Source organism: Phytophthora parasitica (assembly GCF_000247585.1).
Source record: "Phytophthora parasitica INRA-310 unplaced genomic scaffold supercont2.24, whole genome shotgun sequence".
NCBI classification, from domain to species: domain Eukaryota; phylum Oomycota; class Peronosporomycetes; order Peronosporales; family Peronosporaceae; genus Phytophthora; species Phytophthora nicotianae.
In genome coordinates, this window is record NW_008649010.1 from 19,923 (window position 1) to 40,758 (window position 20,836).

Sequence of the window (20,836 nt, forward strand, 5' to 3'; positions counted from 1 at the left end):
CACAGCTAGATGCATACGACTATAACTGGTGCTGCGCCGCAACTGTGCCAGACTCCGAAACCATCCGCATATTTTTAGGGATCTAACTGCTTGCAGTGTTTTTCTAGTGATAGAAAAGCGATTGCTGCGTGTGGTTTGCACCGGGCTTGGTGCGAATCTGCTTTCGTTTGCTTCTTTTTATCGCGTTTTGCTGTCGTCGCGTGGCCACCTACCTGCATTTGCTCGGATCAAAATATTGGAGGACCCATGGAACTATCAGATACGGCTCTGAAGCTCTCGAAGGTGATCGAGCGGGAAGCCAAACGACGGACAACAGTCCATAACTCAGGAATATTCCATGTCCACCCCCACTTCCCGTCGTTCTCACGCCAAAAAGCTGACAAAGTACAGAGGAGTCAACGCAGTCGACGATCTTCATTGTCTGTGGCACCGACACCAGAGGAAGACACAGCTGTGACGTCTGCGAGCGGTAGCAACTCCCATTTACCAGTTCCAGTTCCCACTCCGGCCAAGGTGGCATCTTCGCGACACAGCTCAAAAGTTGCCTCCGAGTTGCAACCAGTAAACCCTGACGAGCCTGTTGGTTGCATGCACAAACTCTGGGACTTTTTCGAAGATCCACAGTCGTCCACAGCGGCATATTATTTCTCTCTTGGCTTATATGGATTCATTATTATCTCCACATTCGTCTTCGTCGCTGAAACGGAGGAAATTTTCGACCCGTACATGACGGTACTTACTACATTAGAGGCGGTTTGTGCAGGTGTCTTCTCGTTTGAATTGGTTGGACGCTTTCTCGTGTGCCCCAGTAAATTGGCCTTCCTCCAAGGTAATTAGCTTAATGCATACACCTGCGCTCTGCATTTCTAACCGCCACGTGTTCATGTTTTGCTAGACTTCTCGAATTGGGTAGACTTTGCGGCAGTATTTCCATTTTACATGGAGTCAGTTTTGGCTGTAGACAATGCCGGGTCTTTCGGTGCCATTCGAATAGTGCGACTCACACGAGTGGCGCGCGTTTTGAAAATGTCACGGTATTCTTCAGCGATTCAGGTCTTCACTCAAGCTATCTCCATCAGTATTAAACCACTGACAATGCTGATCTTTCTCATGTCGATTGCCATGATTATATTCTCATCGGCCATTTACTTCGCTGAATATACCGACGATGGTTGCCGTGCAGACGGATGGATGGGAAACTGTACAGTCGATTCCTCTGGAGATGTTAACACTGCAGAAGTTGCCTACTCAATATCGGCGGCTGCAGCAGTAGCGTCAGTTTCGTCAAGCGATGCTTGCGTGTGTGTCGATCCGAACCCGTACCAAGGCATTGCAACATCCTTCTGGTGGTGCATCGTGACAATGTCCACTGTAGGCTACGGGGATATGACTCCAGTTACTTGGTTTGGCAAGGTCATCGGATGTTGCACTGTGCTCACAGGTATGCTGGTACTGGCACTGCCAATCACAGTCATTGGTACTAATTTCCAGAAAGTCATGAAATCGGTCATGCATGAAACGATGAAGAGCAACGTGGATTTTCTCAAAGGAAAACGCATGCTCTGCCGTAACGAGATTGGAGCTATTCTGGAGAGATTTCATGCTGTGACGGAAGGAATTCATCTCGATATCGACGACGTCATTAACGTTTACGACACAGATAACAGTGGCATGCTTGAAGATGACGAGCTGGCCAAATTCCGTAATGATCTTGAGGTTTTACAGAACCGAGCCTTCATGAATCAATTGGTTGTGCCTACTGTGGGTCTGCATAGCTCGCCCTCTATCAGCATAAATCGTCGGGGGTCAGCGACATCTACAGAGTTGCTACTGCAAAGTAAAGTTATTCGAACCAACAGTATGGACCATCGTCGACTGAGCATTTCGACCCTACAGGGTCCACCCGTCACTACAGTCAGCTCAGTGGCTCCAGACTTAAGGTCTAACGACCCAGTCACAATTACTGACTCGTCTTCACGAAATGGACCAAGTGCTGATACTCTGAATGGCCAGCAAAGTCTGTCTGCAGCTAGCAGCACTGCTCACCTTATTATGCCAGATAATGAGCTACTGCTTCGGCTGCTCGATATGCAGGAGAGTTTCCAGGAACGACTTATTGAAACAGAACAGCGGCTTGAGGCAAAAATGAACAACCTCACGAAGATCCTCTTGCGTCTCGAGAGTATGATGGAGCTCGACAACTAGATACTTTGAAGTCTCAGAATTCTGCTCAAACGCCAAATTACTTGGCAACGTTATTTATTGAAAAACTAACGCACGGCGAAGTCCTTAGAAGTCCTAGTCATTCGTTCGATGCATTTGCTAAAGTCACATTGGTTTCTTGTAAAACCCAGCTTAGCGTCATCGCTTTAGCCATAGTCTCAATGACCGTCGTCTTCGTCGGACTAACTGCTATTTGTGAAGCAGTGCTGGTTAAGTATGGGGTGTTTAAGTAGTAAGCCTTGATGATTCGCATCGTAGCGGCTCGCACTGGATCGGCCATACTCTTGGGCAACAGAGTTACAAAAGCAACACCTTCGCCCCGCGGATGTCAAAGCACAGGCATACGATAGGTTTCTTCGGCCGCACCGAATCCGAATGAGGCTCCGTTGACATCAGTCTAAAAGGTCTTTATCTTTATGAGATTAGAGTTTTAGTCTCCATGCTTCCCTTCGGTACCAGCATCTCCATGAACAATGCAAATGTTTCCACCCAAAGTTTCATCGTTTCCTGCGATGCTCCTTGTAGTGCTCGTTTGAGTTGTTGACTTCTGTGCCTCAGCTTAACTTCTTGAGATACCTGGTCCTGTTCGCTCCCACTCTCACTCTTACTCTCATCGCCATCACTGTCATCGTCACTGCTGTCGCTACTCTCCATATCCTCCTCCTCGTCATCGCTTCTCAACCAATCCGCCACAAATTCAGCAGTCGTCTTCTTCTGACTAACGGCTAGTTGTGCAGTAGCCAGCACCAAGCTGAAGTATGAGTGCGACTGCAGAACCTGAAGTAAGTGATCCGAGTTCAATACAAACAGGTCGCAAGCACGCATGGTGGTCACTGTCATCAGACTAACAGAATGTCCCAAAAGACCATTTTCACCGAAATAGTCCCCACCTCGAAAGCGACTAACCGGATACATTTCAGAATTCGACACACTCTTCGACAGCAGATAGCCTCGAACTACGAAATACATGGCCTTGCAGACGCTTCCTTCCACGATGACATTTTCACCTCGTGGGTATCCTTCAAAGCGCAGACACTTGGCAATTGCGTACGTGAGATTCCCTAACTGAAATTTAGCACCACAGTTCGGCTGACTGGGATTTTCAGTCTCTTCGGCTTTCTGTTCTTTGTTGTTGATTTCACCCTCACCCTCATGAAGGAGTGGTCTAAACACGTGATGTACGAATAAACCGAGTGGCTCCTTTACGATCGCTAGGATCCCTTCGGTGCGCACACTAGCAGGAAGTTCGTCAAAAATGAGCTGGTAATCGACGCCCGCGTGAGACGACCACCAAGACGTAAGAAAGTTGTCAGCTCGTCGCTTTAACGTCGTGCTGACTTTCCATCGAGCAAGCGAGCGTTCGACTACGAGGTGGTTCTTGCGGAACTGCACCTCGTTATCGATGTAGAGCAGAAAAATGTTGGCCATTTCGGCAATCATGAGGGCCATAACGAGTTGACCGATGAACGAGATTACGATCGCAAACGCGAAGTTAATCTGTGACGCTGGCACAAATGTTCTGCTTTTCTTGACAAATGCAGTGACTGCAAAGGCCAGCCCTCGAAACAGTCTTAGCATCAACAGATCAGAGGATGGGTCTTCTGCAATAAGACTAGAGGATGGTAACCAATTCTGCCACTCTGTGCCGAAGCCATCGTAAATTGATACGGCAAAATAGGCACAGGATGTCCAGAACATGGCCAACAGATACAACAGCCACAGTGTTTGTGCACGATTAATCTCGTATGACACGCTGCGTCTCGTGATTTCGTTCCGGTAGTACACTAGGTTCGCCACTTTTAGACAGCGATTGAGTCGAAGCCATTTCCACAGCATCAAGCGGTTGGAGCCACTCACAAAGCTCGTGACAAAGTGATCCAGAGGGAAAGTTGCGGCAAGGTCAAAAGCAAGACGTTCGCGTTTGTATCCCACGAGTTGATCTTGTTCGTAGAGTTCCATGGCCGCTTGATTAGTACGCATGTGAAATTGAAACCAAATGTCGATCCAGAAAACCACTTCACACAAAGCTTCAAACACACGTAAGCAAATAGGGATGACGTTCCACCGGTCCAGAGAATCGTAGGTTAGACGATACGGTACCATGACGGCCACGTACACCGTACAGATAGATACTAGTCTCATCCATTGGAGATAAAATGGACTCTGAATTTCAGATCCATGAGCCAGTTGCTTACCAATTCCTTGCACAGTCCGCAGCGGTGGGATTATCCAGCGAACAACGGGGTTTAAAACTTGAAACTTTTGCCACTGTCGAATTATCCAGGATTTTATCCGATGAGGTGCATTCTCAGCTCCCTTGACCGCTCTGCGATGACTAAGAAGAAGTTGCTCGATATTCTCTGCTTTAGAATTCACGAGGTCCATACTGGACTCTGTACGTTTGGCTCCACGACGTCGACCTCCACCTCCTGCATCAGGAGCTTGTGCTTCATAGGCAAGACGTTGAAGTCGCTGTTGTTGTTGCTGGATTTTAACAATTCGCAAAACCTTCTGCTGCCATTCAGGGTAGCGTAGAAACACCAACTCAAGGGAGTGTCGAGAGAGTTTATAGAGGATGCACGACGTGTTTGCTCTCACGTACGCATTGCGAGGGGTGTTGGTGAACAGTGCGGCCTCGCCAAAGTAGCTCCCAGCTGTAATTTCGTTCACTTTGCGCAGACCACTCAAGCTCACACGCCCACCTGTAGCGGAAGTCGGGAAAAATGCGGGGTGCGTAGATGGCGACAGGAACGGAATGTAAATGTCCAGTACGCCAGTGTAAATAAAAAACATTTCACTTCCCTCCTCGCCAAAATGGCAAATAAATTCGTCCTTGACATACAAAACTTGAGTGAAGAGCGAAACGAGCATCCGTGTGACCGAATCCTCCATGCCGACAAGAAATGCCACCTTCACAATCATCGGTTGCAACTGGAACATACGCATATCGACAACTAGTGACGGTGGTAACACCCGCTCCAGCACATGCTCCTGCGTAATAGAATGGAAACGTTTGAAGAAGAAGTACTTCTTGAATTTCTCCTCAACCCTCGGTGGTAAGTCAAAGTGGCGAAGAAGCTGTCGTAATGAACTGAGTTTGGCAACAAAGTGGCGATTCTCAGAGTCTTGCAACTCAATCACATCCGAGATGTGACCGACCACGTAGGCAAAGAGAAAGAAGCCCGTTGTCATGGTGATGACACTAAATAGACATTCCCCTACAGTCTTCGGTAGTTCACCTTGACTCGAGTTCGACATCAACCCGTAAGCCCAGAAAATCGATGCAAGATACTGCAGACCACGCGCTGCCGACTCTAATGAGTTATAGGGCCCCCAAACACTAGCTCCGAAAGATGGCGTCGACGTATCGGTAGAGCCACTCATAACGATATGAACCCCAGACTTGTGAGCAGCGAAATCAAACCAGATGCATCCAAACATGTGCGAAGCGAGAAACGAATAGTAAACGAGCTTGAGGAGTCGAAGTTCCGTCGTGAGCTTCACGTATTTTGTCTCCAGCGTGCGAAATTGACTAGAACCTTTAAGATACCGCAACATTTTATTGACATTGAGTATTTCCAGTTTTCGCGACGGTAGCGACCAGTTCACTATGAACAGCGGTACGAGAGCTGCCATGTCAATTGCGAAGTGCATTGAGCGAAGATATCGTTTCTGAATAACCGCTAGATCCATGACCTTGTTGCCATATTCGTAAAATCCCAAGCGGAAGTGTAAGTAGACGTCTAGCACAAAAAGGAGTTCCAATGTGATCGTAACTGCATCAGCAAAGGCTCGGCCATTGGAACTCTCAATGGCACCGAAACAAATGTAAAACACCACCAATGTTCCCTGCACAGTCGATGCCATCAACATTGTTGCCTCCCAAATGCCCACGAAAGGCCAGTCGGGGTCTATCGCAGTTCCTCGCTGCCACCAGTCCAGATTCTTCGCTAGAACTTGCACGAGACCCGTCATTTGTTTGCGACGTAGCGCACCACGCATCGTTGGGTTATTCAGCCCGATAGCGCCAAGAGGGACGCGCGGTTGTAGCGCCCGTAAATCCGCTGACCGCGTTACACGAGCATCATGGAAACGTTGTTCTAACTTGCGCAAATTCTCAGGCAAAGATGGTAAAATATTCTGCATCGCTTGAAGATGTTCGCGTAAAATATACACGACAATGCAGCCACTCACAGCAGTCACTCGCTCAGCGTATCCGATACCCGCAAACACATCCACGTTTGAGCGTCGTCTAGTCTCCCGTCTGTCCCGAGCTGATGACTGCAGTGCAGCCGTCCCAAAGAAGCCTCCAAGCGGAACGTGTCGTGGTGCTTCACCGTCGAGAACTACCGACACTTTACCTTCCAGCAGAAAGAATAACCCAGCGGCGTAATCTCCACGACGGTATATAATCTCACCTTGTCCGTAGAGGACAAACTTCAGGTTATCCAGAAAAATCTCATCTATCTGCTCCAGTAATGCTGATGATTCTTTTTTAGTAGTGGTTCCATCAGCTTCTGCATTATTTGGGACGGTAGCACTTGAACAGAGAATTTCTAACGAGTCCATTGCTGGAGTACAGATACTGTGGACGACATCGCGCTTGATGGCGGCGGGCAGATCCTCCAATAACTCGTCGATAATTGCACCGCGGTGTGCTGACCACCAGAAATCCAGAAACGAGTTCACTCGAACATGAATCGACAACGGAGCATTCTGTCTCTTCAGGAAGCGCTGAAATCGAGCTCGAGCTGCAAAAAACTCCTTTTCCTCCAGAGCTGACGCAGTGAAGCCTTTTTGCACATGATCCACGACGATAGCAGTGATGAAGAACCCACTTAGCATGAAGATCAAAGCAGCGCCGTATTCTGTATCACTACTGGGTTCAACCATACGACCAACTGCAGCCAAAACGTTTGCTGCGTAGTACAACGATCGAAAATACTGCTCTGCTCGAATTGCTTGCACATGGTCACTGTCGGCAGCTAGAATAATTCCTGAAATTGTCTGGAAATGCGTTGCATTCAAACGCTGGAGATACACATCTTCAGAAGGAAGCCATTGGTTTTCGCCCGTGCTGTAGCCATCGATATATGTGGTGCTAAAATACAAGCACGCAACGATATGATACAGCATCAAGAAGAGCACTCCAAGTAGCAATAGCTTATGCTTACTACTCAGGTGAAAATACGCTGCAGCTTCACCAATAAACCCTCGCATTCGATACCCACTGATAAGTCTGGGAACTCGTACCACTGGGTGTGTGAATTTTCTTGGGATAAATATCCAATACGGCCACGCGCAGCACAGATCAACAAACAGTTTCCCACTATACACATAGCGCTCGGCGGTCCTTGTTGGTTCTAAGATTTTTTCAGAATTGACTGTGAATGACAAGTGCAAATTAATGTAGATGTCTATCCAGAGCACGAAGTCAGCGATAAGGTTGAGCATGATGAGATACCAACGTGTCCACAGTCCATCGAGAGCTGAGAAGGAAAGCAGCAGTGGAACAAGCACCCAATTGTAGCAGTTTACTGCTGTCACCAAAGCAATCCACACCATCCTCCAGTTTGACTCAGCATCCAGTCCACGCTCCATTAGGAAGCGGTGCCACCAGTGATAACGGGGCTTTGAAGACACGGCAAGGTGGGGAATCCGATCGTAAAAACCCTGGATGGCGTCGGACGGTCTTACTGCGTTATCGTGAAAGAAATTGTCTCGAAGTGTTGTCAGTCTGTTCAACCCGCCGGCAAGAAATGAAATCCGTCGGCTGTTGCGTCTTGTTGACTGCTCAGTTGGCAACACTGTAATACTCGATGTGCCTTGAGGAGACATGGGGAAAACTTTGGAGTGCGATTCGTTCTTTGATCGCGTCCGTGACGACAGGGCGCTATCGCTGCGAAAGCTAGTACTGTGGAAGCTTTGTAGTAATGAAAGCGAGTGTCGCGGGGCCGTCGAAGTTTCAGGCGCAATGGCAGCTCCTCGAACTTCTAGTGGTGGAGAGTGGAGATGTTCGACGGCAGGTTTTGACTCCTCTCTGGTTTCTTGGGATGGGGAAGGTGGTGCTGCCCAAACCTTTTGTTTAGCTGCTTCATCAATCACTTGGTTTCTGGTTTTTCTAGCAAGAACGCGTGTGTGTAGAAGTTGCTTGATCCGAACGAGCTGCGCAAACGACAACATTCCTCTCGTTTTGGGTTCCCTCTCAGATCTGGAATTGTCGACTTGGAGATTATCCGAGTCATTCCCGATCGGCTCAACTGCGGTGGTGCTGCTTTTCTGGAGCATTTCAGCTACAGTCTGGTTGATCACTTGAGCGTATTGTGGGTATCCTTCCAGGAGTTTATCAGCATGGACCCTGGAAAGTCGATACAGCGTGCAGTACGTAGCTGTGATGACTGTAGCCGTGCGTGGCTGTCGAGCAAATACTGCAACCTCGCCCACAAAGTTCCCTTTACGCAATTCTCGCACTTTCACACCTCCCACGACCGTATGCAGCACTCCTGTGTGCACAATGTACATGGCATCTCCGTGATCGCCTGCACGGAATAGAGGAGTCCGCGCCGGCAATGCGATTAACTCCAGAAGTCGAGCCACAGCTCGAATAAACTGCGTATCACAGCTTGCAAAAACCGGTACTAACGCGACTGTGGCTTCCAGGAGTTCCACTTGGATATCCACTGAGATCGAGGGACACAGTCGACGTGCAGCTTCTCGGTCATTAGCCTCAGCTTGGGTGTGATATCGCTGCAGATAGTCAACAGCTTGTGCCTGTAGTTGCACTGGAACTCTGTGGAAAGCCAAAATGTGCTGGAACTGGTGCACACGCGCCTCTGCCAGCTCCGCGTCGCCACTTTCACACTTGGAAAGCAAGAAAAAAGTGGCACATAACGACGTAAACAACGTAAAACCGCATAACCCCACGACAATTGTGAACGCAAACTCGGCATTATGATGAGGCAGTTCGCCTTCGAACCCTCCGGTGAGTAGTCCGAACGCCCAGAAGAGCGACATTAGATACTGTCTACGTGCACTGTGGTGTCCTTCATGCGGTGCGTGAGGCAGCCAGTGATTCGGTTCTTCACCCGGTGCCGGATGACTGTAACCAAAGCTAAAACGACCACAAGCCACGAAATGTGTTAAAAGCAGTGTGAATCCAAGCATTTTGGTCAGTTTGAGAGACTCGAAATGTCTAGCGTAGAGATCGTCGAGATTGGATGCGAGAGCTGGTAAACGCCACACACGCACAAGTTTGTGCATTTCCAGTAAGGCAATCGAACGTGATCCGGTTGTACTAGTTGGTAATAAGAGCGACAACGGGATGAGGGCCAATAAATCCGCTGCAAAAGCTGGTGATGAGAGATACTTTCGTCGTGCCTTCTTGGCATCGCGTAATACATTTCCGTTCTCGTAGTAACCTGTGTTGAGCTGAACGTAGATATCCGCACAGAATAGTAGTTCACATGCGTAGATACCGATGAGTTGAGATCGCGAGGTCTCTGGATGGAAAGCTGGTAGGAATGGAATTGCCACAAGTTCAAAAAGAATCGCAGCAAGTCGAAGCTGTTGGCAGATCCGGATGAAACGGGAACTCGGGTCGAATGCATTGTGGTTTTCGTTCAGCAGGCGTTCGGATGAACCCGCACGGGCACGTTGACGAAGCAACAGCGTTGTCAACCGACTTGGAGTTCGCGCTACCGATGAGCGCCGGCGGCTGCGACTGGACCGCCGCGACGCCGCCGGAGCCGGCATCACGCGCATGGTCGAAACTTCCAGGTGGAATACGCTGCCAAGTTGCCGACTCGGTGATAATTTTAGGCGAATTTCGATTTCTAGTTCGCCACGAAACGACCTTTTTCACATCAGATGGCTGTCAGAAGCAAAATGAGTCAATGACTAATGAGGCAAAAAGGTTTTGCACTTTTAGTTAACTTAGGCAACTCACACATCAGCTTAGAACTCGATCACATCCGGCAATTCTGGCAAATTTGTCAACTTGGCGCCGGTCGACGTGTTCGCTGACGGGGGCGGAGGTGGGGAAGGAGGAGCACTCGCACCTGCTGAGGAGGCAGCGGCACGCTCTTCTGGGGTGGGGAGCTGCGGGCCGATCATGGGCTCCGCATAATCCTGGCCGGAAGGAGCGGGATCCGGCCCGGCAGCCTTGCCGAACGACCCCATGGCGCTCAGTCCGGCCACGAAACCCATGTTCGGGCGCATGAAGACAGACTGCGGTCCCACGGGCCCTCCGTAGCTGTACGGAGCAGGGTAAAGAGGAGGGTATGCGCCAAAAGTTGCCGCGAGACCGTACGCTGGCATGCTCTGCGGGCCGACGGGATATGTCGGCACGAACGGTGGCGGGACCATCTGATACATTGGCATCGCTTGAGCAGCAGGGACTGCACCATTCGATACAGGAGCTGGAGCTGGAGCGGAGACGGGGGCTGCAACAGGAGCGGTGACGGGGGAGGGTGCTGTAGCTGGTGCAGGTGCAGTTTGTTCTGTTGGAACAACATCCGTCTGGACGGACGCTGGTGTTGACTTGGGGGCCGGCGTCGGAGCAGGTTCTGGGACCGCTAGCGCCTGCTGTGTTGGTTTCTGTTCCACGGGTTTTTCCACAACGACCAAGGCGTTCGAGACCTCAGCCTCAGCCTCTGCTGCTGCAGCCTCAGCCGCGCGTTCGGCATCGCGTTCCTCTTTCTTGTGGATACGCTCAGCAGGCGACGTGTACTTTTCTTTCTTCTTGGCCTTCTTTCTCTCTTTCTTTTCCTTTTTCTCCTTGCGTTCTCGCTCTCGACGCTCTTCCTCGGCCTGTTTCAGCTCCACCAACTTGCGGAGTTCAGCTTCAGCCTGACGCTGTTTTGCCTTCTCGCGTTTCAGCTTTTCCTTCATCTCACGACGCTCCTTCTTGTCACGTTTCTCTTGCTCCTCACGGGCTTTAGCTTCTTCACGAGCACGTTGCTCTTCACGATGAGCACGAGCCAGCTCAGCCGCCTCCATTGCAGTGCGTTCCTCCTCTTCCTTCTCCCTCATCAACCGCTTCTTAGCACGACGCTCAGCGCGGTATTTCTTCTTCAGTTGACGAAGCTCTTCAGCCTCTGCGCTCTCCGCTTCAGTCGTGTCTGGGGCAACAGCATCGGGCACCGCGGTCTCCTCTTCCTCTTCGTCCTCCCCACTAGCGTATCCACCAGCGACACTGTTGGTGTTCTCGTTGCTGCTCACAAAGCTCTTCTTGTGGCTCTTGGAGCTGCGACGGCTGCGGCTGCTACGACGCTGGTGCATTTCCTCCAGGTCTTCTACTTCTTCTTCGACAGCCATCGACTGGTCTTCGTCGTGTTCCTCAATACTCTCGTCACTACCAGCGGACGGGCGACTGTGGCTGTTGCTGTGGCTCTTCTTCGGATGGCGCGCGTCCTTGCGCATGTTGGCGAGTCTCGCGGCCGCCATCTCGGCGTACAGATCGCGGTTGGACTCGAGCTTCTGCGCGCGGCGTTTCATGTTCTTCTCGTTCTCCTTCTGGGCCTCACGCGCCGTGAACTTCTCGTCGATGAACTCGGCGTCTTCGTCGTCACTTTCCGCCGTTTTCTTGACCACCACAGCGCCGAATCGACTGGCGCCGGCCTCTTCGAACAGGAATTGGTCCGAGGCCAGTGTCTTGCTCTCTCCACGCGCATCCAGCAGCTCCTTATCCAGCAAAACAGGTTTGGCATCGTCCAGTACGTCGTACTTGGACTTGGTCTCTCCGTTGGCCTCACCATACAGTCCCCAGTCCGCAGGCTCGCTCTTGTCGCCATTGGGCAGCTCCAGCGAGTTGGACGACGCGTCTGATGCGGTTCTGAAGAGCCCGTCGTGGCCTAGAAAGTTGATCTGATCCTCTGAGTCGGTTGAGTGCTCCATGTCCGCGGCGCTCTCGGCTCTTGTCTTGCCCATTGAGGCGCCTGTGTATGCTCGCGGTTTGCTGTTGTCAGCCGCAGACTCGACACTCTGTGTGCGTCGTAATGGTACGAGACTGCCGACGCTGCCTAGACGCACGTCACGGGTACTGCTGAAGGCCGATTGGATGGCCATAAGCTCTAGCCACTTGTCCTTGTCTGCTGCGCATGGTGCCACGCACTGGAAGAGCTTTTTATCGCGTGTCTCCATGGTAAACGCGTGCTGATAGCGATGGAATCCGGTCTTGCCGTCCCAGTCACTGATGCATTTGATCTCGTGCACACTCGAGGGCTTCTCAGGATGCGCGTCGTAGGCCTTGCGGCTCTTGTAGCTACGCAGCATGACGCATTTGCGGTCGTGCGCGTCCATCTCCCACGTGGCCACACAGTAGCGATCGTGCATCACCGGCATTTTGGCCACGCGTTTCTTGAGCATTCCCTCCATACTGACGGCGGAGGTGTCGGACGTGAGGCTGCTGGTGATACTGGCGCTGGCGGCGTGCGGATCCTCGAGCGAGTCAGCGGTCGATCGTTTGTGCTTGCGGTGCTTGCGCCTTCCTAGAAATCCGCGAATGCTGCGGGGTTCCGCCATGACCAGATGCGGCTGCGAGGGGGAGGAGACGGCGGCAACAAGGAGCGAGATCGACGGAAGCCCAGCTTCGTGTCTTTGTCAGTGCCGCGCTTGTCTTCGAAACCTGGGCACAGCAATTAGTTTTGTGAAACACAAAAATTGCTGGTAATATAAATTCTGAGAAGTGCTGGAAAATCCAATAGAACGATGAGTACAGTTCTTATTCACCACTAGCTTCGTATTATGGTGGGCGAAGTGCATGTAACTGGCCAGCAAGGCCTCTTGTTGCGTTTAGACCAGGTGCCTGCGATGGAGTCTATCGCGGAGCAACGTGCGATATGAACACAAGCGGCAGCTAAAATGCCAGTGAAGTAGCAAGGATTACACCAGGGAGAAACGTATTCGCACCAATCGCTGCGTCAACTTCACAGGTATCCTAACTATTGCGCACGACTTTCCTCTGCCGAAGGAAGAACCCAAGAAATGCAGTCGATGTTTATCATAATGCCCGTGGTCATGTACATGTACCGACAGAACAGAATGGCGAGGTTGATTTCGCTGGGTTCACGGATTGTTCGTGGTGCTATCAAATGATGCTGCCGTAAACAGATAATAATAATATTGCAAAAAATAGTATTATCGGCGCAAAGCGACGCACACACGCACGTTCGATAACCTTGAATTCACCCAAGGCGACAGAGATGCAAACCAGCGTTTCAACAAGCACAAAACGCAAGGTGTTGGGCAGTAAAGCTACATGTAGGATCGAGCGCTTCGCAGAGTGAAGTCCCTCAAGCGATGCGCAAAATGGCCGCACGTTGAAGTTGCCTCAGCGGCAAATACCGTCGGAAAAGCGGACCAGGACCCCTCGAAAGCGCAGTGCATGTACATCAGCTTCTAGCAGGAGGATATGTCGTTTAAGTGTGTAAAAATGTCAGCTTTGGTGAGCTGGTGTTGGTCGTGGCGTAACGCTCGTCTCCATCAGCCAGACCTTGTGATGTTTATTACGCATTTCTGTGCCTCGGCAACCAGAGTAAAAGCTGAAAAGAGCTTGCAACGCGGAAGGGTTTCCTTGCACGGGAAGCACACTCAGGCCCTATTCAATCCCGGATACACGCAGCATGGAACCGCAACGGCATGGCCATGACGATTTTGCAGGCCGGCACTCTCTGGCAGTGGCAAGGCTATCCATAGCGGTAGCGGCACGCGGTCCTCTCATCCTGTCGTCGTTGGTTATGTCCCTTCGTCATGGACTGGGCCTACAACTTGCAAGTGGTAACCTCCTCACTGGTCCAGCCAGCGCCATGTTTTCCATGTCTGCAAGGCGATAACAGAAGAAATCCTCACCGTAGATGTATACCTGAATAGCCAACTGCTTCGATCGCAGCCTGCTCCTTCATTATAGCTTATGAATCACTAAATAATAGACAAGCATGTCGGTAAACTACCGTCTTGTAGACTCGAATCGAGATTAAAGCTCATACAACCGAATGGTGGGGCGCGGCGCGGGCATCGTCGCCGCAAAATCCACCTTAGGTGGCTTCGAAACTCTCCTCCTGGAGCCCCCGCCAGGGTTCGAATGCACTCGGCTGACGCTAAGCATACAACGCAGTAGCTCTTCCTGCTCTGCAAGGCACTGACTAATTGAGCGAGACGAGCGGAACCGGTTGGTGGGCTCGTCCCGACTCAGACGTCGGCTAGGACCACTCGAGCTAAGCAGCGATTCCCGTCCACTGCTCCGCTTGCTGTACTTTCGGGCTGGAAGCACAACGCCAGTAGTTCCTGCCCGCGACTGTCGTCGTAGCTCGGACATTGGCATCATATCGGTGGTATCGATCACCTCGGTGACCTCCTGCGTCTCCTCGGACGACTGCGCTTTCTGCTGCTTGCGAGTTGAATGCCTCCTACTCATCGAGTACCGACCGGACATTGAGAGCTTTTTGTGCAGCTTGGCCTTGGAGCTCCGTGGTTTCTCGTCGAGAATAGCCACGTCGTCATCAATGACATCCAGCGTTGCCACGAACGACATATCGTCCTTTTCCAAGGTGTCTTCGGGGCGAGTCGTAGTCCACGACGACTGCGACGAAGACAGCGAGCTAGCAAGTCTCGACCGGCCTGAAGCGTTGAGCGACGCCTTGCTGGCGTCCTCCGAGTCCGTCTCGGACCAATCGGAGTCAGATGCGATGTCGTCCCACCACTCTTGCCGTAAGCTGTTCTGATCGCTGGTGATGCTCGCAGCTTTACGCAGCTTCCTGTTATCACGGTTGACGGTGGCAACACGGCTGACATTTGTGTCCGAACAACCACGTGCCAGCGCAGGCTGAGTTGCGTGCGCTGTTTCGCTTCCCCGGCGTACCCTCGAGAGACACGCTTTACAGAAGCGAGACTTTACTACCTGGAAGATGCGCGACTTGGAAGCTCCGCTTTGATCGCGCGGCACATTGCGAACAATCAGACAGTGGTTGCAGAAAATGTCTCCGCAGAGTCTGCAGTGGGAGCGACGGCGAGTGGCTGCGTTGAACGGGAGCTGGCAGTTCGTACAAGCCTTTCGCGAGTTGTTGGGCATCCAATTCGACTTGCAGAGCATTCCCTGCTTCAGAATATGCTTGGAGTCGACGAACAGGGCCATGTCGTTGTAGATGCGCATGAACTTCTTGAAGTTCTTGGCACTCACCGGCAAGCCGGCGAAGTCGTTCTCGCTCATGACGAAGAGCTGCGTCGCGTCGGAAGAAGATCCTGCCGGGCGAACGATGGCAACGTTGTGGGTCTTAACACGCTTCACCTTCAGACTGCGATACAGATCCGGGCACTCGTCGATCTCGACCGGCAGCGTCACGCGCACTCCCACGCTGCGACCAAGCTCGTCCTTGGTGTAGGTCAGGTATTCGAGAAAGCAGTTGTCGCGCTTGCGTCCAAACGACGAAGGTTGCAGACACGTCCATTTAAGCCCCAAGTACTCGTGTGGCTTTCCAGAGTCTCTCGTGTGAATATTCTTCAGCACGACTGCATCCACCGCGTAGCCGTACATGAACTGGTTCCACTCGAATAGCTCCTGTGAATTCTCGGCATAGTAGAAATCCATGAAGTTGCGGTAGTTGCCCTGAATGCATCCGTAGAGACGAAACTCGCTGTTCGAGAGCCCCTCAGGCGACTCCTTTCGAATGGCAGTCAAAGGACCTTCGCTACCAACTGGCACCCACGGCGAGCTATAGATCGGATAGGCACCTTTAGCTTCATGGCGATCGTATTCGAGCAGTGCGTTTCGGACGATTTCCTCGACCTGCATCTCGTAGGCCAAAACCTGTTCTTCCGTTAGCTTGACTTCCGGAAAGAAGTCATCGGGCAATGGGAATATCTTCGAGTCGTTCCTGTTGAAGTGAGCAACGGATACCGTGGTTAGTTTTATCGGAGCCCGTGGCTGCTAGTGAGTCAGCTTTCCAGCCAGTCGAACGTACCGTGACAAGGTGCGACTGCGCCTCGAGGACAGCATGGCGGAAAAATGGAAACTAAACTAATCTCGCGATAGCGGCGGAGGTTTATCATGATCCCGTTCAAGAGCTGCAGTCCGCTCGAGCGGCCACCTCACACCGAGAGACGGATGCGTGTAGGTCCAGCTGGGGACATTTGCCGCGATGTGCTTCAGAAGGGTCGAGGTGACTTACTTTTCGAGCGTAGCCGGAGCAGGGCATCGGCAAACTGGATGGCTCAAAGCGAGGACCCGGGCTCTTGGTCACGCGAGACCATTGCGCGCGAGCATCTATGCGCCGATCGAAACGCTAGCGAACTGCGATGCAAATAAATACTTGTCTGACCTCCTCGCGCCAGTGGCTTCATGGCTGCGCGGCTCTCGGACTGCTCGAGCACGCCAGCACATTGTTACGGATTCGGCATCCGTAATTCACCCGTCAACGTGCTGGTCACCAACGCAAGCATCGGCTGTAGCCAACGTGGCGCTTCAATTACACACACGCTTTTTCATCGCCACCGCTGAATCAGCGGCGTAGGCGTAGGGAGGGGGCGAATGCATTAGCAATTGTCATTGGACGTTGTCAATGGCTGTGGCGAAATCGTGGCACGAATGTTAATTGGTACGTAGATCACGATTCGTACATGTATTGCTTCAAGCAAAAGAATAAGGGTGGACCGTGTTTGTGCCGGCGGTTTGTGGCCGAATCAAGCAATTCCACAAATCTTGCTCACCCCCGTAAAAGATGTGTCGTGAGCAATGCCCAATGCTGCGAGGAGGTGGCGATTCGCCCGCAGCGCTCGAAAGCTCCGCCATGAATCTCCATGAGCTCTACGAACATGTACGGATGTTTGCAACACTTCAATCCGCTTGGTCGAATGGAGACAACGAGATGTGCGACGCCATCGGTGACGAAGCGGAGGTATCGTCGAACAAGTCAAGAACAAAAATTGCGAACGGATCGCACACGCACTCGATCCCGCCGGGCGGTCACGGTGCGGAGAGTCTCCAGTGGAGACGAGTTCGAGATCGAAGTCCGAAGTCAGCTTTTGATGGCGTCGCCGAGTGCCTCGCTCCAACTTGGGTAACCTTGAGGAGGTACATTTACATGTCCAGCGTGACAATTTGGCACTGACAAATCCAGCACCATTCTGTCTTGGCAAGCAGCGGATGAGTGCGCCGGAGGCTGCCAGTGCCAGGATAGAGTGGAAGCTCCGAGGTCAACAGTCTTGCTTGATAGCAAGTGGCGCCGAACGCAGACGCGAAAGCAACACCGAGATGCCTCACTGAAACACCTGGCAGCTTTCGAGCACCACGATGGCCACTTTGCCGTATGGTTTGCTGGTCGCCATGTGAAATTCGTGAGGCATTTAACAGTGAAGTTGAAGTGGCCAACCTCGCCGTACCACCAAGCAGAGCAATTGAACGTGTATGTATTTAGTTCTGTCACTCTACATGTAGCTGCGCCTACAGATAAGAGAGAGTATAACGAGTAGGCCGTTGTCGACGCGCAGAAATGCGTGAATGGCAGACGAAATGCTGCTGCTCACGGTCTCCACACTGTGGTTGAGCTTGCGTGCGATAGCACATCGGCCACAAGCGGCGGAGCGTGGTTGATGGAGAACCAGTTCTCTGAACGGTATGTTGTCACTCCATAGACCGGTGCCGAACTCCATGCTCGACTAAGGCCTGCAGAGCCGATCCCGGTCGATCAGCGCTTCGACCGAGGCGCTCCGACTCGGAGTCCTCACCATGCAAATCTCCTCACCGCTTCCCCAGCGCCACGAAACCGAATGTCTTTGTCCCCCACACCGCCTGCATAGAGGAGGCTCCGACGCGAAAGGCGGCAATTCGAGTTGCAGGGAACTTCCCTGAAAGACGACGGCATTGCAGTGTTGCAGCATTGCACACGGTGGACGGGCCAATACAATCGCGCACAGCGCTCGGCAAGCGCTGTGATCTGCGTGCTGGTCGGGGGCGACACACTGCAAAAGGAGCGTTTGGTGTTAGGCGTGTCGTCGTTCAGGAGCACCCAACCGAACGCTGCTTAATGGCGAGCAGCGGCGCAACTCCGAGCATGAATGCTAGCAACGTCAAGTTCCCTCTGCCGGACGGGTATTTCCCGCCGGTAAACCTTACGCCGGCCGAGATCGAGGTATATGAGCAACGCGTGGAGATCATCATGAAGAACGCACTAGCCGAGTACAACCTGCACGAGGCTATGGGTGCTCGGCCAGACTACGGTTCTCGCTGGAGCGTAGTGGGCAACGTCGAGCACCTCACTGCTATTCGTGAGGTCGATCCGTCCAGGGCAGTCGAAGCTTCGCGCATTTTCGGCCGCGTGGACGGCGACTACCGCAACTTTATCGACTTCTTCTACTCCGTTTCATCACAAGAGGTGTTCGCCGTAAACCAGTTCATGTATGGATACGCCGTGGATGCCGCGGTGCTGTGCAACATCCACACGAAAGAATCCAACAAGCCGCACCAATATCTGGGCATGAAATGGGTTTGTCTGCAGCCGTCGTCGCTCTCGCGCAAGCGCGATATGTGTTTCCTCGAGTATCTCGTCTACACTAAGGATCTACAGGAACGAGACGTCGGTGTCCGTATCACGCTGCCTCTGATCCTGGATGAGTGTCCGCCGCTGCCGGATAAGCTGAAGACCCGGCGAATTCACACGCACACGGTGACAATCGTTCGTCCGACGAACGACGGCGCCGACGCTACTCAGATCTTCTCGACCAGCGAGGTCGACATGTACAAGGGCTCGAACTCTTCATCAGTTGCTACTTTCAAAAAACTCATGACCACACTGAGTTCTATGGCGTTGTTTGCGGACTCGAAGCGCATCTCGATGCAAGGCATGCTGGATCGCAGCAGTTGGGCGCCGAAGAAGGCACGCGCCAACTGCTCCGTGTGCAACCGCAAGTTCTCCCCCACGCGACGCCGGCAGCACTGCCGTCTCTGTGGTGAAGTGGCTTGTCGTCGTTGCATGACGATCCGTGACGCCCCAATGCTTGATGACAGTGCTTCTTCACCTGCCCGCACGTTCCAAGTAGTGAAGACCATGTTCTGCAAGGCCTGTATGGGTAAGGTTCGCGACTCCGACACCAAAAGCATCGCGGGGGCTGACAGTCAGGACGAAGGTGCGTCGGATGCCGAGTCCACCGGTTGGTTCGCGGACAAGTCCCGCAGCCGAAGCTTTGACAACGAGTACAATAACGCGCTGAATGGCAGCTCATCGGTTGCTTCCCTATCTCCGGCTAACCTCAGCTCAGCTCGCTCTGCACCACCTCAACAAGAGGATGTCGAAGACGAAGACCGCAGTATTGAAAGCACGAGCTTGCTGCAAGGAAAGTTCTCGAACAGTATCGATGCGGAGGTTCATTCGGAAACGAAAACAAGCGTGTCGTCGTCCCAGGACGATGAGATCGAGGTCGAGGTCACGGAACCTGTTGCTCCAATGGTGATTGATCTACGCCACCTCCGAACGATGGCTGGAGCGGAGCGTGTTGTCCAGGAGATCGAGGAAGAGGAAATCCGGGCGATGCGTGAATCTCTTGCAGCGTTGGACTTCAAGGCCGTTCGCCTCGTGGACTCACCGTCAAACGCAGACAACGAATCCGGCCACGGATTTTCGAGCAACAGGAGCGGCAAGCTTCCGCCGATGGACGACGACGACGACGACGACGACGACGAGGCCGATGTTATCGAGATTATTGACGATGAATCGACCCAAATTGTCTCCACCACACGGCAGATCGTGTCGTCTCCGCTGGACGAATCTCCTATGGACGGCGGTGCACTAGCAGAGCAGGTCTTATTCAGCTCAGCGCGATCAAACGTGTCCATCGACCAGCGTCTTCAGGAGCAGGAAGTGCTTTTAAAGCGTTTGGTGATGGCGGCCAACTCGTCCGCCGGCTACTACCCTCCAAGCGCGCGCGGATAGCAGAAAACGTTCGAACCATGATCGAACTAAAACAACTAACGATGACGCCCGGCAGAAGGTTGTAGGGTAGTCACGTACATCACACGTAGTGTTAGGGCCTTCGAGTGTATTGCCATTTTCTGAATTAATGTTTCAGTGGTCTAGTTGCTCCTAAAGAAGAGATTGCACCTACACGTTCAACTGGTTTTGCTACGTCTTTCATGTACATGTTCACCTTGTGTTGGTACGTCTCAATGTGAAGATATAACCTGTCATTTTGAGCTGACGCGGACTCGATGTCCTTGAAGAGTCTTGCATGCCAGACAACTTGCAACTTGTCCGCTGCTGCAAGTTCCGCCCCGGCCCTGGTACGTATCAATCCACTCGCGTTCGTCAGCACCAGGACATGCGAGCGCGAAACGCGAATGACTGGAAGGGCCGAGAAAGGCCGGCCAAGGAGCTTCGTTCCGACGCTTGTGTCAAGGCGAAGCAAAAAATATTGGCCACACCTAACGCTTCAGGACTTCGTCGTGTGCTCAATAATATTCATTGTTAATTGTTAGCGCAAAAATGGTATTCCCTGTGAGGAAGTCCAGTCGTCCGAGAAAAAAAAAAACTCGCAGTGGAAGAGCGAGAATCTCGCTTTTCCGCGATGCCGCTGGAAGGCACGATGGGCGATCGCATACGTGCGTGGGGGCTATCCAATGCTTGCTGCC

At 52.2% G+C, this 20,836-nt stretch overlaps 5 protein-coding genes across 6 annotated transcripts; 2 read left to right on the forward strand and 3 right to left on the reverse strand.

The window, feature by feature from the left end:
- Nucleotides 1-246: 246 nt before the first annotated feature.
- On the forward strand, nucleotides 247-2,205 carry PPTG_11256 (hypothetical protein; the record flags this gene model as incomplete). Its single annotated transcript, XM_008906533.1, has 2 exons — nucleotides 247-829; nucleotides 896-2,205. The coding sequence occupies 2 exons, from the start codon at nucleotides 247-249 to the stop codon at nucleotides 2,203-2,205; spliced, it is 1,893 nt and encodes a 630-aa protein (XP_008904781.1).
- A 19-nt stretch (nucleotides 2,206-2,224) lies between these two features.
- On the reverse strand, nucleotides 2,225-9,984 carry PPTG_11257 (the record flags this gene model as incomplete). 2 transcript variants are annotated; one of them, XM_008906535.1, is made up of 2 exons in its annotated part: nucleotides 2,225-3,000; nucleotides 3,114-9,984. In XM_008906535.1, 2 exons carry the CDS (start codon nucleotides 9,982-9,984, stop codon nucleotides 2,942-2,944), a joined length of 6,930 nt encoding a protein of 2,309 aa, XP_008904783.1. In that variant the 3' UTR covers nucleotides 2,225-2,941. The 2 variants fall into 2 exon arrangements, with proteins under 2 accessions (XP_008904783.1, XP_008904782.1); XM_008906534.1 differs by having other exon boundaries at nucleotides 2,225-9,984.
- Nucleotides 9,985-10,176: 192 nt separating this feature from the next.
- On the reverse strand, nucleotides 10,177-12,744 carry PPTG_11258 (hypothetical protein; the record flags this gene model as incomplete). Its single annotated transcript, XM_008906536.1, has 1 exon — nucleotides 10,177-12,744. One exon carries the CDS (start codon nucleotides 12,742-12,744, stop codon nucleotides 10,177-10,179), a length of 2,568 nt encoding a protein of 855 aa, XP_008904784.1.
- Nucleotides 12,745-13,465: 721 nt separating this feature from the next.
- On the reverse strand, nucleotides 13,466-16,786 carry PPTG_11259 (hypothetical protein). Its single transcript, XM_008906537.1, has 2 exons — nucleotides 16,179-16,786; nucleotides 13,466-16,091 (listed from the first exon to the last, which is right to left on the reverse strand). The coding sequence occupies exons 1-2, from the start codon at nucleotides 16,211-16,213 to the stop codon at nucleotides 14,195-14,197; spliced, it is 1,932 nt and encodes a 643-aa protein (XP_008904785.1). The 5' UTR covers nucleotides 16,214-16,786; the 3' UTR covers nucleotides 13,466-14,194.
- Nucleotides 16,787-17,849: 1,063 nt separating this feature from the next.
- Nucleotides 17,850-20,324, forward strand: PPTG_11260 (hypothetical protein). Its single transcript, XM_008906538.1, has one exon. The coding sequence runs from the start codon at nucleotides 18,240-18,242 to the stop codon at nucleotides 20,139-20,141; it is 1,902 nt and encodes a 633-aa protein (XP_008904786.1). The 5' UTR covers nucleotides 17,850-18,239; the 3' UTR covers nucleotides 20,142-20,324.
- Nucleotides 20,325-20,836: the final 512 nt, after the last annotated feature.